The sequence below is a fragment of the Salmo trutta genome, chromosome 2, assembly GCF_901001165.1.
Source record: "Salmo trutta chromosome 2, fSalTru1.1, whole genome shotgun sequence".
NCBI classification, from domain to species: Eukaryota; Metazoa; Chordata; class Actinopteri; order Salmoniformes; family Salmonidae; genus Salmo; species Salmo trutta.
Genome location: NC_042958.1, coordinates 51,270,844 through 51,286,718, shown reverse-complemented (window position 1 = coordinate 51,286,718; position 15,875 = coordinate 51,270,844). Strand labels below are relative to the sequence as shown.

The window sequence follows — 15,875 nt, the reverse complement described above, 5'->3', positions numbered from 1 at the left end:
ATTATTTTCAGAATGTTGTCTCTTACAACCAATACCTTTCTAGCTTTAATATCTTAGAGAAAAACTATACATAATCTATAAATGGATATGTAATACATGCATTACTTTTCTCTCAACCAAATGGGTTAATGAGTTTGATGACCATTATTAGGCTTTTCTAGTCGTGCTCCTGACAATGGGAAATGCCATATTGGCTTACATAACCCACATGACATGAGTCTTGAGTGGTAGAATCAATTTGACTTGCCGTTTGTTGGTTGCTAGAACGAAACCAGCGCCACTTCAACAGCTTCTAATGCTTATCTTCTTCTTGACGAAATGTAAACTTGTGCCATTTTACTGTACGCGTGGAACATTGTGTGCAGAAGTTGTTTCAACCATAACATTTTTGTCTGCTAAATACTTTTGGAAAAGACCCCTTGGGTAGCACAAGTAAACGCCTGAGAAAATTATCTAGATAATTCCACATCAAAAATATTTTCTGCACAAATAAAGCTTTAGAAATGTCTGATATTACTTTCTCCAAACGAACTGTTATTGCACTCGTTACCGATACAGCAACTGGTTAGAATTGTACCGGTAAAAACGAAACAATGTATCTCGTAGTCTAGAGAAAGTGAGCGTGGAAGTTGAAAAATAGATAGATCTTTGCTGACCCCTAGTGGAAGCTACACCCACAGATAGAACAATGAGACAGACATTTCACCGGATGTATAAATGTGAAACATCCGCTGGGCGTTTACACTCCCTACCAAATATGGGAAAGCGGAAGCCCAGTGGCGGGCAGTGGGAAGGCCAAATCAAATGAAACGCGAACGAGCGTGTACTCGCTGGAATTAGAATGCCCGGTCGTGAATGACAGAAAACAGGCGCTTAAAATCAGAAAAGCAAGTCTACTTTTCTCGCGTGTATGCGAAGCAATGCTCGTTCGCGTTTCGTTTTATTTGGCCTGTAGAAGAAGGAACGATATCGATTTTGGGGGACATTCTGCAAATGTTCTCATCTATGAAACATTTTATCTCAATACAGTTTTCTGTTCCCAACACTAGAATCACATTTTTGTAGACTTTTTGTACACTTTGCCAAAGTTTCCAAAAATGGCGTTGTTTAGAATGAGTGCAAGGGACAATTGAGTTAGGGGCTCCCGAGTGGGCAGCCGTATAAGGCACTGCATCTCAGTGCTAGAGGCATCACTACAGACCCTGGTTCGATTCCAGGATGTATCACAACCAGCCGTGATTGGGAGTCTCATAGGGCGGCGAACAATTGGCCCAGCGTTGTCCGGTTTAGGGTAGGCCGTCATTGTAAATAATAATTTGTTCTTAACTGACCTGCTTAGTTAAATAAAGGTTAAAAAATATATATATATTGCACACGCGCAATACTGAGTAGGCGTTCCCTAACGGAAATATGCAAATAACGCTAGAACGCGCCAATAGAATCTCGCTAGCTCGTGCTTGGCTCTGCCCACGTCCTTGCTTGTTCTGCCAACTATGACTCATTGTTCCCATTGAAAACGAGAGGCTGTGGTCTATCTTGGGTTACTTATAAACCTCTTTGCTACAGCTCCAGCCTGAACAGAGAGATTTGAACCATAGATTATCTGTTTAATGCGAGTAAAGTACGTAGGCTAAAACATGACAGGCCTGATGGAAACAGAAGATTTGTCGCTAAACTTTCAATATATCGACTAAAGAAAATACGCTAGACAAGGTGGGATATTTTTGTGTCGGTAAAATTAATTATGCGAGAAATGTAGAAATGTCGGTGTGAACGCTTTTATGCGCAAATATTAATATAATAACTATCATATTGAAGTAAATTTGGAGTCACGTGATAACATTGTATGGTTCTCCCACAGCAACTTGTCGTGAAAGCATACAGTTTATTCGGCTACAGATTAAATAAATGATGATGAACTTCACAGGGCGGTGAAAGTGCAAGGTGATGAGTTTGAAACTGCTTTCCAATAAATACGGAGGATCTTCTTATTCTGGTGACATGATAATCGATGCTTGGCTGCCGTTTGCCAAATACAAATGATCTGGCTCTTCTGGCTATTATAATATTGTCATTATACCTGTAACTGCAAACTGTTTGCTAGCCTGCACGTGTCAATACCAGTGTTCGTATATAACGCACATTCTTTTGTGAGAAAACCCCAGTTGAAAATGCGATGGAAACCCATTCAATTTGTATTTTTTATTCGCTACATGGGAATTTAACCGCAAAATGCACAACGTCATCACGCACAGTTTTTTTTATCAGTCAATGTGATGGAAACACATCTCTGGTGGGAAAATGCGCATATTGTTTTTATGTGGATTTTAATATTTGCATGAAAATCTGCCTATAGAGTACCACGGTATGAGTCATAATACTAATAAAACATAGTGATCAAACAGGGAAAAGGCTCCAATCGTTTTTTCCACTATTCATTTCCCCCCCATAAGGGATTTTAGAATTGTAGGAATTCATCAAATAAGGGCTGTGTTTCGTGTAAACTTACCCTAGCGTGACGTTTTGATAACTGTAAATATGTCTAAGACAAGGTTACTTAATATATTTGCTAAATGTAATAATTAATAAATTGGTAACATTATTTAAATGGACAATTTTGTGAACTGTCTTGTGAACGTTTTAAATTGACACAATACCTGTTAGCAAAGGCGTCAGCTAGAGATGACGTGGAGGGATTTGAAGTTTTGCATTTATTCTACTTTGATGCTAATTAGCATTTTTGAAATCTGAGAGTAAATAGAGCAGAATATATTGATAAGTCACCTTGTCCAAGATAGATTTACATGGTTATCAAAACGTCACGCCAGGGTAAGCCTAGATGAAACACAGCCCTTATTTTAAGTGTTTCTAAAATTCCCTATGGGAAAAATTGGTAGAAAAACGATTGGAACCATTTCCCTGTTTGACCGCCATGTTTTATGGGTATTATGACACCTCCACTGTGGGGATCTACTGGATGGAAACCTAGCTACTGAAAATAAGGTTGCGTTTTAAACTCAAAGTAGACAGCCCTCGGCCCTAAACCCTCAGCCCTTGGGGGAATCCCCGCAGACATATTTGTAGTCGGTCCAAATGATTAGCCAAGCAAGGGAAGTTGGCAACATAAGCCCCTCAGCCCTCAGTTTTTAATGGAGTTTGCGAGTACAATTTTTCAGGGAAGTTAGGAACCAATATACACAGGCAGTTAGGAAAGCTAAGGCTAGCTTTTTCAAGCAAAAATCTTCATCCTGTAGCACAAACTCAAAAAAGATTTAGGACACTGTAAAGTCCATGGAGAATAAGAGCACCTCCTCCCAGCTGCCCACTGCACTGAGGATAGGAAACACTGTCACCACCGATAAATCCACTATAATTGAGAATTTCAATAAGCATTTTTCTATGGCTGGCCATGCTTTCCACCTGGCTACCCCTACCCCGATCAACAGCTTTGCACCCCCCACAGCAATTCGCCCAAGCCTCCCCATTTCTCCTTCACCAAAATCCAGAAAGCTGATGTTCTGAAAGAGCTGCAAAATCTGGACCCCTAAAAATCAGCCGGGCTAGACAATCTGGACCCTCTCTTTCTAAAATTATCTGCCGAAATTGTTGCAACCCCTATTACTAGCCTGTTCAACCTCTCTTTCGATTCGTCTGAGATTCCCAACGATTGGAAAGCTGCCGCGGTCATCCCCCTCTTCAAAGGGGGAGACACTCTAGACCCAAACTGCTATAGACCTATATCCATCCTACCCTGCCTTTCAAAGGTCTTCGAAAGCCAAGTTAACAAACAGATTACTGACCATTTCGATTCCCACTGTACCTTCTCCACTATGCAATCTGGTTTCAGAGCTGGTCATGGGTGCACCTCAGCCACGCTCAAGGTCCTAAACGATATCATAACCGCCACCGATAAGAGACATTACTGTGCAGCCGTATTCATCGACCTGGCCAAGGCTTTCGACTCTGTCAATCACCACATTCTTATCGGCAGACTCAACAGCCTTGGTTTCTCAAATGATTGCCTCGCCTGGTTCACCAACTACTTCTCTGATAGAGTTCAGTGTGTGAAATCGGAGGGCCTGTTGTCCAGACCTCTGGCAGTCTCTATGGGGGTGCCACAGAGTTCAATTCTCAGGCCGACTCTCTTCCCTGTATACATCAATGATGTCGCTCTTGCTGCTGGTGATTCTCTGATCCACCTCTACACAGACAACACCATTCTGTATACATCTGGCCCTTCTTTGGACACTGTGTTAACTAACCTCCAGACGAGCTTCAATGCCATACAACTCTCCTTCCGTGGCCTCCAACTGCTCTTAAATGCAAGTAAAACTAAATGCATGCTCTTCAACTGATCGCTGCCTGCACCTGCCCGCCCGTCCAGCATCACTACTCTGGACGGTTCTGACTTAGAATATGTGGACAACTACAAATACCTAGGTGTCTGGTTAGACTGTAAACTCTCCTTCCAGACTCACATTAAGCATCTCCAATCCAAAATTAAATCTAGAATCGGCTTCTATTTCGCAACAAAGCATCCTTCACTCATGCTGCCAAACATACCCTCGTAAAACTGACCATCCTACCGATTCTCGATTTTGGCGATGTCATTTACAAAATAGCCTCCAACACTCTACTCAACAAATTGGATGCAGTCTATCACAGGCCATCCGTTTTGTCACCAATGCTCCATATACTTCCCACCACTGCGACCTGTATGCTCTCGTTAGCTAGCCCTCGCTTCATACTCGCCGCCAAACCCACTGGCTCCAGGTCATCTATAAGTCTTTGCTAGGTAAAGCCCCGCCTTACCTCAGCTCACTGGTCACCATAGCAGCACCCACCCGTAGCACACGCTCCAGCAGGTATATTTCACTGGTCACCCCCACAGCCAATTCTTCCTTTGGCCGCCTTTCCTTCCAGTTCTCTGCTGCCAATGACTAGAACGAACTGCAAAAATCACTGAAGCTGGAGACTCATATCTCCCCCACTAGCTTTAAGCACCAGCTGTCAGAGCAGCTCACAGATCACTGCACCTGTACATAGCCCATCTGTAAATAGCCCATCCAACTACCTCATCCCCATACTGTATTTATTTTGCTCCTTTGCACCCCAGTATCTCTACTTGCACATTCATCTTCTGCACATCTACCATTCCAGTGTTTAATTGCTATATTGTAATTACGTCGCCACCATGGCCTATTTATTGCCTTACCTCCCTTATCCTACCTCATTTGCACACACTGTATATAGACTTTTTCTACTGTATTATTGACTGTATGTTTGTTTATTCCATGTGTAACTCTGTGTTGTTGTATGTGTCGAACTGCTTTGCTTTTTCTTGGCCACGCCGCAGTTGTAAATGAAAACTTGTTCTCAACTAGCCTCCCTGGTTAAATAAAGGTGAAATAAAAATAAATACAATTGTGTTCACTTCGGGCCTGAAACGCCTCATAATTCAATTTGCGATGATTGTACATCCGCTAAGACTGGACAGTTTTATCTCAAAGACTCAATCATGGACACTCTTACTGACAGTGGTGGCTGCTTTGCGTGATGTATTGTCTCTACCTTCTTGCCTTTTGTGCTTTTGTTTGTGCCCAATAATGTTTGTACCATGTTTTGTGCTGCTACCATGTTGTGTTGCTGCCTTGCTATGTTGTCTTATGTCTCTCTTTACGTAACATTGTGTTGTCTCTCTTGTCGTGATGTGTGTTTTATCCTATATTAATGTATTTTTTAAATATTTTTAAACCCAGCCCCCATCCCAGCAGGAGGCCTTTTGCTTTTTGGTAGGCAGTCATTGTAAATACGTATTTGTTCTTAACTGACTTGCCTAGGTAAAGATTAAAATAAATAAATACATTTAAAAAAGTCAGCCAAAACTTAAAACCTCAATGTCAATATGGAGTCAACATACAAGTGTAAGTAAAAACTAGTGTAAATAAGTTAGTAATTGTGCTACTAATGCACAAACATCTCATAAAAGTAATGTTTTTGTTTGGCTAGCTTTTGGAAATTGTAGAAATAAAACATTTTCCTTCTTTAGAAGTAGCTAGGCAGGCTAACGTTAGTTAGCTAATTAATTTTCTAGCTATCATACAGTATGCGTATATTAATAGTTAATAAGTAGATATGCAATCATAATTGACTGTAGCGCATATAAAGCACACACAAGCTACCGGTGGCTGAAAACACAATCATCGCGGGATGAATGAGTGACGAATTTCCGGCCTAGGGTGTTCCATTTAAAAATCATTCCTTCCTCCCTCGCCCTGCAAGTGTATACTCGTCAGACGTCATCAGAAGTGTCCACTTAATTTGAGGGTTGAGGGGGATAGTGTGTGTCTTAAGTGTTTTGAATCCAGCCTTAGGCTATGGTCCAAACACTTACTCCGGTCGCTTTGCCTCTTACTCTCTGATGTAACATTTTATACCAGGGTTTCTCACATTATTGTCAACTACCTGTAATTGTCAGGCCCTTGGGTAGTTGAATCATGTGTGCTAGTGTTGAGCGGTAGAAAAAGAATGTGCACACTGGGGTGGCCTCTGGTCCAGACTCAAACTGCTGCTTTATGGGCTGAATGAATGACAATTCCCACTTTATTAGAAGTGTTTATTGTAAAAATTAGTGGCATAAAAAAAAAGAATGCAGATTGTTAGAAAAAGAAACATATGTTCATTGACAAGGCCAACCGTGAAACAGTGATTTTTTTGTTGTTGTTGAACCATTTACACATGGAAGTAAACAGTTTTATATTACAACTAAGGCATCAGGGAACAGTTTTACAAAAGTTATGCAAAAACTTAAGCTTCTTAAAAATAAGTAAGTTCATAAGAACTCAAAAGCAATTCCTCAAAGGTTTCATAATTCACGATTTTCTTACGGACTTCTTAACTATCTTCCTAAGATGATTGTCGCTAGGCAACCGAGCTAGCTAGCTAGCTAGCTAGCAAGGGCAATCATGTTAGCATTTTTCTTACCGAGATTACTGGTCTAAAATGTTTTATTGGATATAAAACAATAACTCCAACTGAAAGTTTCAGTAGAGTCAATAAACATGTTCAATTGCTTTCATTAGCTTATTTTCTCACTTCCATGAGTTTAAGACAAGGGTTTACTATAGCCATCTTGGAATTACAAGAAGAAATCCAATAACTTTATTTTCAAGAATCTAATTTATTTGTAACTATTTTCTTAGGAAGAAACTTAAGAACATTTGCAATAACCTTATTGAGAAATAGCACATTTTAATACGTATAAAGTTAAGGGAAAAAAATGGCACTTAAGAAATGTCTTAAAAGGTTTTGAAAATCTGGGCCCAGGTATAAGTCTGTACAAGGCCAGAGTGAGGCACAGTGGAAAGACGGACACGTAATCTCCGTAGCTAGAGAAACTAGGACAGTCGATCTTTATACAGTCATAGAAAAGGCACAGTGTGACTTGGCAGGAGAGAAACGTTCAAACGCTAATCTGGAGTCAGTCTCTAGCTGTCTTTCAGCACTATGAGGTGGCGTATCTTACAGTGTTGGCATACCTATACACACACTATGGTCATCAACAACAGGTTACAGTATGGACCGGAAACAAACTAATCTGTCATGATTTTAAACTAAAAGATACATTTGAGTCAGTCTGTACAACTATAAACATGATCACATCCATTAGACAGACCAACACAACGCAAGTCCCTTTACAAGGCCACCAATGGGAAGGGAAGGAGGAGGCGGTACCTTTAACTTGTCGTGGTAACCTGGGCCACGTTCCGTGGGGGCAAAACATTATAGAAAGTTCAGACAGAAATTAACACGCATACGAATCTGCCTGAAAGTTCTGTAACGTTGCGCCCCAAATTAAAGTACTGTAGCCCAGGGTCTGAGACATGCCCCCTCTGCTTTTCTGGCCCGTTAGGGCACACTGTAGAAAATTTTTTCAAAACATTGTGCAATGGAAAAAGAAAACAAGCGTTTCTTATTGGACAAGTTCAGATAGTACATCCCTGTTTCAGCCCATTTTCTTCCGCTTCATGCTTAATGAATACGTCCCAAAACAGGTTCTCACAGGAAGACATTTAACAAAAAAATCTAAAGCTTCAACCTGGGATATACACTATAGACCGGGAGTTTTCAACTCTGACCCTACGAGGTACGGAGTGCTGCTGGTTTTCTGTTCTACCTGATAATTAATTGCACCCACGTGGTGTCGTAGGTCTAAAATCAATCCCTGAATAAAGGGGGAAAAATACAAATCTAAAAGCAGTGGAGGTCCAGATTTGAATTTGAGGGTATAGACAGACTACAGCCCTATGGACAGACTGTTTATTACAATTATAACACAATAATGACATCCTTTGTAGAGGTACCTCCATCCAACCCTGAGATAACAATACTAGATAACCGGCCAAGTGTGTGTGTTGTGTCCTTACAGCAGAATTACATGAGAACTACCTGGGAATAGAAAGGTAGAAATTTGTAAACACACATTAAAATGTATTGACTATAAAAGGACATGATAGCTAATGCCAAGACCGGTATACACAGATAGCGCAGGACACACACACACACACACACACACACACACACACACACACACACACACACACACACACACAGTGATTAAGGGTTATTAAGACGTTGTATGAACGCGTTGTGGTTTCTGTCAGTCACACAGGTCTCAGATCAGTGGACAGGAGCGGGGCTATGACAGCATGGCAGGCTTCAAAACTGATCCAAGGACAGTGCTTATTATCCAGCGTTCAATCATGTCCCTGGCTCCTAGAAGGTCAAACTGACCTCAGAGCAGTCTATAGACCATCCACTCAACACAGTGCAGTAAAAACCAAATAAAACCATTGAAACAACAAAAGTGGAACATCAAGGTCCTCCCCAAGGCACTGGTGTCCTCAATCCGGTCCTCTTTTGAAGGTGAGAGCAGTCCTCAATCAGGTCTTCTTTTAGGCGGGAGAAGAGGTCCTCTCTGAGGTTCTCTCTGAGGCTGGTTCCTCTCAGGTCCTCTCTAGAGGTCATAGGTCACTGGAGCATAAGCTGTTTGAGGTTTTCGTGGAGGATGGTATCCTTGACATCTCGGAACACCAGGCGGATGTTCTCCGTGTTGATGGCCGTGGTGAAGTGGTGGTACAGGGGCTTCTGTGTTGCATCTCTTCTCTTCCCCCGGAAACAGTCCACTAGGAACTTCTGGACGTCCGGCAGGCTGTGGTCCGGCCCCGTGTACTCTGGAAAGTATTTCTTCAGCGAAATGTTCGTGACCTGCCGGGAACAGATCAACACAAAGTTTATTTGCCACGTGCACAGGATACATCAGGTGTAGAACATTACAGTGAAATTCTTTACTGAAAGCTCTTTCCCACAATGCAGGGTTGATAATCATGTAAATAGATAATAGAATAAAAACATGCAAAAAGTACGATATAAGTTGAAGAAACATGAGAATGCAAGTATATACAGGTCAGTGCCAGTCCCTTATTCAATGTGTAAGGTGGTTTCCGTTAGGTAAATGTGGCACAGGACAACATCACCGGCAAGATTTACATTTACTGGACATTTGAGAAATTGACCGGACATTGATCTGCATCCAGATCGGCGTCCACCCATGGTGCTCAAAATCACATTTAGATTGTAATTCATTTTAACAGAATAGAAATTAGCCGGTAAAGTAAAAAAAAAAAAAGTAGAACGATGTTCTTATACCAACATGTCAGGTTTTATTGAAAAGCAAAATATAACATTTGTATAATATAATTTGCGAACAACCTGTTCTATAAGCCATTTGTACGTACACTTTAATAAATATCAACTGATTGGCTCAAACGCATCGAGGAAAGAAATTCCAGAAATTAACAAGGCACACCTGTTAATTGAAATGCATTCCAGGTGACTACATCATGAAGCTGGTTGAGAGAATGCCAAGAGTGAATAAGTGAAAATCTTAGCCTATCGACCAAACAATTGACCAGTTGACTAATTGGGTTCAGCCCTAGTAGAATCTGAAGGTTGGTGTGGCCTCAATTACAATACATTTATCTCTGAAAAGCGAATAGAGCCTACTTTCTTGAGTGTGAACCCTGCTTCCTAGAATGTTTGGTGTGATTGTGATGTTACTGACCTTCTCCTCCAGGAGGTCAGTCTTGTTGAGGAAGAGGATGATGGAGACGGCGAGGAAGACTCGGTTGTTGACTATCGTCTCAAAGATGTTCAATGACTCTCTCAGACGGTTGGTCTGTCGGTCCTCCATCAAGACCTTGAAAAAATAAATACATTAGGAAGTGTGTGTGGGTGAGAGAAACAAAGGGAGTGTGTGGTGAGTAGGGCTGGGCGATATGGCAAATAGATTATCACGAGATCTATATATTTTTTCATTCGATAACGATAATTATCATGATATTAATCAAATGTTTAAAAGGTGCATATCTGCTTCAAACTCAAGAATGCCTTAAGAAATCGTGGTTAGAGTGTTGGGCCAGTAACCGAAAGGTTGCTACATCGAATCCCCGAGCTGACAAGGTAAAAATCTGTCGTTCTACCCCTGAACAAGGCAGTTAACCCACTGTTCCTCGATAGCCCGTCATTGTAAATAAGAATTTGTTCTTAACTGACTTGCCTAGTTAAATAAAGGTACGTTTTTTTTTTATTATGCGAGCTACACATAAAATTAGACTTGAAGGAAAACTGTTCCATGTTTGCGGCCAGGGAGCACGTACCTGGGGTCAATTAAATTGATAAGCCTCTTGAAACCTTCCTTTTCGACTGTGCTAATGTCCTTAGCAATGAAATGCATAATAGCATTTGTGATGTCTTTGTCTTTTCAATGTTTGCTTGTAGGGCATAAACGCCGTCAGTGTTGACTGCGTTGGGCAAACATCCCTAGATTGGCTGGTTCTTGAGGGGCGATTATCAATACCGTGGCGCAAACCCAAACTTCCTGCATGTTCCAGAGTGATTTTGCTTCAGATGTTGAAAAAGGTTTGTCGTATTACCAGACTTCGTAGCCACCTGTCTACGGCAGAATTTGCACCGAACATTGCTCTGCTCTTGTCGGACTTCAAAAAGCCAAACCACTTCCAAATTACTGAAACAGATTAACCCTTTTTACAATAATTTCTTTGTTGGAAGCTGCTCCTTCTCCATGGCTATCACTGCCACTGTTTGCCCCTACATCACTAATTTTTCGTGGTTAATAGTGGCTACTCCATCACTCGAGGTGCTAAGTGGTTTTTAGCACCTCTCCACGTGCATATTGTCACTTCTCCGCACGTTCCTGCTGCGTCACAGAGGTGGAATGGACGGCTGTACCTAATTATTCTATATCGACATTATCAAAAATGAACCTAAACGTTTTTATATCGTTATTAAGGGACGTAATTACCGATATTGATTTATCGCCCAGCCCTAGTGTTGAGTGTGTGTCCACTGTGTGTGTACCTGGTCATACTCTGAAGAAGACACTAGGAACAGTATGGAGGTGACAGAGTCAAAACACTCAAACCACCGTCGTCTCTCTGAGCGCTGTCCTCCCACGTCCACCATCTTGAAGGGAACGCTCTTGATCTCAAAGTCGTACTCATGGATGCCCTTAGTGGGCTTGCGGGCTAGCAGGATGTCCTGCTGGGAAGGGATGTAGCTCTGGAGGAGAGAGAAAGAAGGATAAGTGGAGGACAGGAGAGAGGGATGTAGAGCGAAAGAGGTAGAGTGATTGAGGGATAAAGAGGAAACCCACCTGCTCCCCCAGCATCTCCACATTGTCCAAGAAATACTTCACAGACTCGCCCTAAGAGACAGAGAAGATAAATTTGTTTTAGGTTCATGGATAATCATACAAATCTATCAGCCTAAAACTGCTGCACGTGAGTGAGTGAGTGAGTGTGTGTGGGTAGAGCATTTATGGATCTTCCTGTGAGTGTGTGAAGTGAGCATGTGTGCCTGTATTTGTGTGTGCTCGCGTGCGTGCATACACAGTGGCAAGAAAAAGTATGTGAACCCTTTAGAATTACCTGGATTTCTGCATAAATTGGCCATCAAATTTGATCTGATCTTAATCTAAGTCACAACAATAGACAAACACAGTGTGCTTAAACTAATAACACACAAATTGTATTTTTCTTGTCTATATTGAATACATAATTTAGGTTGGAAAAAATATGTGAACTCCTTGGCTAACGACTTCTCCAAAAGCTAATTGGAGTCAGCTAACCTGGAGTCCAATCAATGAGCCATGATAGATGTGGGGCAAGGCAGCTCTAACCAACAAAATTTGAGTTTGCTATTCACAAGAAGCATTACCTGATGTGAACCATGCCTCGAACAAAAAGAGATCTCAGAAGATCAAGAATTGTTGACTAGCATAAAGCTGGAAAGGGTTTCAAAAGTATCTCTAAAAGCCTTGATGTTCCTCAGTCCACGGTAAGACAAAGTCTATAAATGGAGAAAATTCAGCACTGTTGCTACTCTCCCTAGGAATGGCCGTCCTGCAAAGATGACTGCAAGAGCACAGTGCAGAATGCTCAATGAGGTTAAGAAAATCCTAGCGTGTCAGCTAAAGACTTACAGAATTCTCTGGAAGATGCTAACATCTCTGTTGACGAGTCTACAATACGTAAAACACTAAACAAGAATGGTGTTCATGGGAAGAAACCACAGCTGTCCCCCCCCAAAAAAACATTGCTGCACGTCTAATGCAAAAAAAGAAAAAAGAAAAGCGCAGCTGGATGTTCCACAGCGCTACTGGCAAAACATTCTGTGGACAGATGAAACTACAGTTGAGTTGTTTGGAAGGAACACACAACACTATGTGTGGAGAAAAAAGCCACAGCACACCAACATCAAAACCTCATCCCAACTGTAAACTATGGTGGCAGGAGCATCATGGTTTGGGGCTGCTTTGCTGCCTCAGGGCCTAAACAGCTTGCTATCATTGAGGGAAAAATGAAATCCCAAGTTTATCAAGACATTTTGCAGGAGAATGTAAGGCTATCTGTCCGCCAACTGAAGCTCAACAGAGGTTAGGTGATGAAACAGGACAACGACCCAAAACACAGAAGTAAATCAACAACAGAATGGCTTGAACAGAAGAAAATACGCCTTCTGGTGTGGCCCAGTCAGTCCTGAACTCAACCCAATTCAGATGCTGTGGCATGACCTCAAGAGAGCGGTTCACACAAGACATCCCAAGAATATTGTGGAACTGAAACAGTTTTGTAAAGAGGGAAAGGTCCAAAATTCCTCCTGACCATTGTGCAGGTCTGATCCACATCTACAGAAAACATTGAGGTTATTGTTGCCAAAAGGAGGGTCAACCTGTTATTAAATACAAGGGTTCACATACTTTTTCCAACCTGCACTGTGAATGTTTACACAGTGTGTTCAATGGAGACATGAAACATTATAAATTGTTTGTGTGTTATTAGTTTAAGCAGACTGTCTATTGTTGTGACTTAGATGAAGATCAGAACAAATTGTATGACCAATTTATGCACAAATCCAGGTAATTCTAAAGGGTTCACATACTTTTCCTTCCCACTGTATATACAATTGAAGTCGGAAGTTTACATACACTTAGGTTGGAGTCATTAAAACTCGTTTTTCAACCACTTCACAAATGTCTTGTTAACAAATAATAGTTTTGGCAAGTCGGTTAGGACATCTACTTTGTGCATGACACAAGTCATTTTTCCAACAAGAGTTTACAGACAGATTATTTCACTGTATCACAATTCCAGTGGGTCAGAAGTTTACATAACCTAAGTTGACAACCTTTAAACAGCTTGGAAAATTCCAGAAAATGATGTCATGGCTTTAGAAGCTTCTGATAGGCTAATTGACATAATTTGAGTCAATTGGAGGTGTACCTGTGGATGTATTTCAAGGCCTACCTTCAAACTCAGTGCATCTTTACTTGACATCATGGGAAAATCAAAAGAAATCAGCCAAGACCTCAGAAAAAAATGTAGACCTCCACAAGTCTGGAAATTGCTCCCAAGGATGAACCAAACACCTGAAGGTACCACGTTCATCTGTACAAATAATAGTACGCAAGTATAAACACCATGGGACCACGCAGCCGTCATACTGCTCAGGAAGGAGATGCGTTCTGTCTCCTAGAGATGAATGTACATTGGTGTGAAAAGTGCAAATCAATCCCAGAACAACAGCAAAGGACCTTGTGAAGATGCTGGAGGAAAGTATCTATATCCACAGTAAAACGAGTCCTATATCAACATAACCCGAAAGGCCGCTCAGCAAGGAAGAAGCCACTGCTCCAAAACCACCATGAAAAAAGCCAGACTACGGTTTGCAACTGCACATGGGGACAAAGACCGTACATTTTGGAGAAATGTCCTCTGGTCTGATGAAACAAAAATAGAACCGTTTGCCCATAATGACCATTGTTATGTTTGGAGGAACAAGGGGAAGACTTGCAAGCCGAAGAACACCATCCCAACCGTGAAGCATGGGGGTGGCAGCATCATGTTCTGGGGGTGCTTTGCTGCAGGAGGTTGCACTTCACAAAATAGATGGCATCATGATGAGGGAAAATTATGTGGATATATTGAAACAACATCAAGACATCAGTCAGGAAGTTAAAGCTTGGTCGCAAATGGGTCTTCCAAATGGACAATGACCCCAATCATACTTTCAAAGTTGTGGCAAAATGGCTTAAGGACAGCAAAGTCAAGGTTTTGGAGTGGCCATCACAAAGCCCTGACCTCAATCCTATAGAAAATGTATGGGCAGAACTGAAAAAGCGTGTGCGAGCAAGGAGGCCTACAAACCTGACTCAGTTACACCAGCTCTGTCAGGAGGAATGGGCCAAAATTCATCCAACTTATTGTGGGAAGCTTGTAGAAGGCTACCTGAAACGTTTGACCCAAGTTAAACAATTTAAAGGCAATGCTACCAAATACTAATTGAGTGTATGTAAACTTCTGACCAACTGGGAATGTGATGAAAGTTGAAATAAATCATTCTCGCTACTATTATTCTGAAATTTCACATTCTTAAAATAAAGTGGTGATCCTAACTGACCTAAGACAGATAATTTTTACTAGGATTAAATGTCAGGAATTGAAAAAACTGAGTTTAAATGTATTTGGCTAAGGTGTATGTAAACTTCCAACTGTAGGTGTTCCTTTTTGTCCAGGTGTGAAAGGGCAGTATGGAGTGCAATAGAGGTTGCATCATCTGTGGATCTGTTGGTGCGGTATGCAAATTGGAGTGGGTCTAGGGTTCCTGGGATAATGGTGTTGATGTGAACCATGACCAGCATTTCAAAGCATTTCATGGCTACAGATGTGAGTGCTACGAGTCGGTAGTCATTTAGGAAGGTTACCTTAGTGTTCTTGGGCACAGGGACTACAGTGGTCTGTTTGAAACATGCTGGTATTACATACTCAGACAGGGAGAGGTTGAAAATGTCAGTGAAGACACTTGCCAGTTGGTCAGCGCATGCTCGGAGTACACATCCTGGTAATCCGTCTGGCCCAGCGGCCTTGTGAATGTTGACCTGTTTAAAGGTCTTCCTCACATCGGCTACTGAGAGCGTGATCACAGTGGTCCGGTACAGATGATGCTCTCATGCATGTTTCAGTGTTACTTGCCTCGAAGCGAGCATATAAGTTATTTAGCTTGTCTGGTAGGCTTGTGTCACTGGGCAGCTCTCGGCTGTGCTTCCCTTTGTAGTCTGTAATAGTTTGCAAGCCCTGCCACATCTGACGAGCTTCAGAGCCGGTGTAGTACGATTCAATCTTAGTCCTGTATTGACGCTTTGCCTGTTTGATGGTTCGTCGGAGGGCATAGCGGGATTTCTTATAAGCTTCCCGGTTAGTGTCCCGCTCCTTGAAAGCAGCAGCTCTACCCTTTAG

General features: G+C 41.7%; 1 protein-coding gene across 1 annotated transcript in view; it reads right to left on the bottom strand.

Moving 5' to 3' along the window:
• Window positions 1-6,602: 6,602 nt before the first annotated feature.
• Window positions 6,603-15,875, bottom strand: part of LOC115156644 (guanine nucleotide-binding protein subunit alpha-13) — a 34,407-nt gene continuing 25,134 nt past the window's right edge. The window contains exons 3-6 of the mRNA XM_029704160.1: window positions 11,735-11,785; window positions 11,440-11,640; window positions 10,124-10,258; window positions 6,603-9,267 (exon numbers count right to left, since the gene is read on the bottom strand). Coding sequence (XP_029560020.1) covers window positions 9,031-9,267; window positions 10,124-10,258; window positions 11,440-11,640; window positions 11,735-11,785 — 624 coding nt within the window. The 3' untranslated portion in view covers window positions 6,603-9,030. The remainder of the gene's footprint in view (window positions 9,268-10,123; window positions 10,259-11,439; window positions 11,641-11,734; window positions 11,786-15,875) is intronic.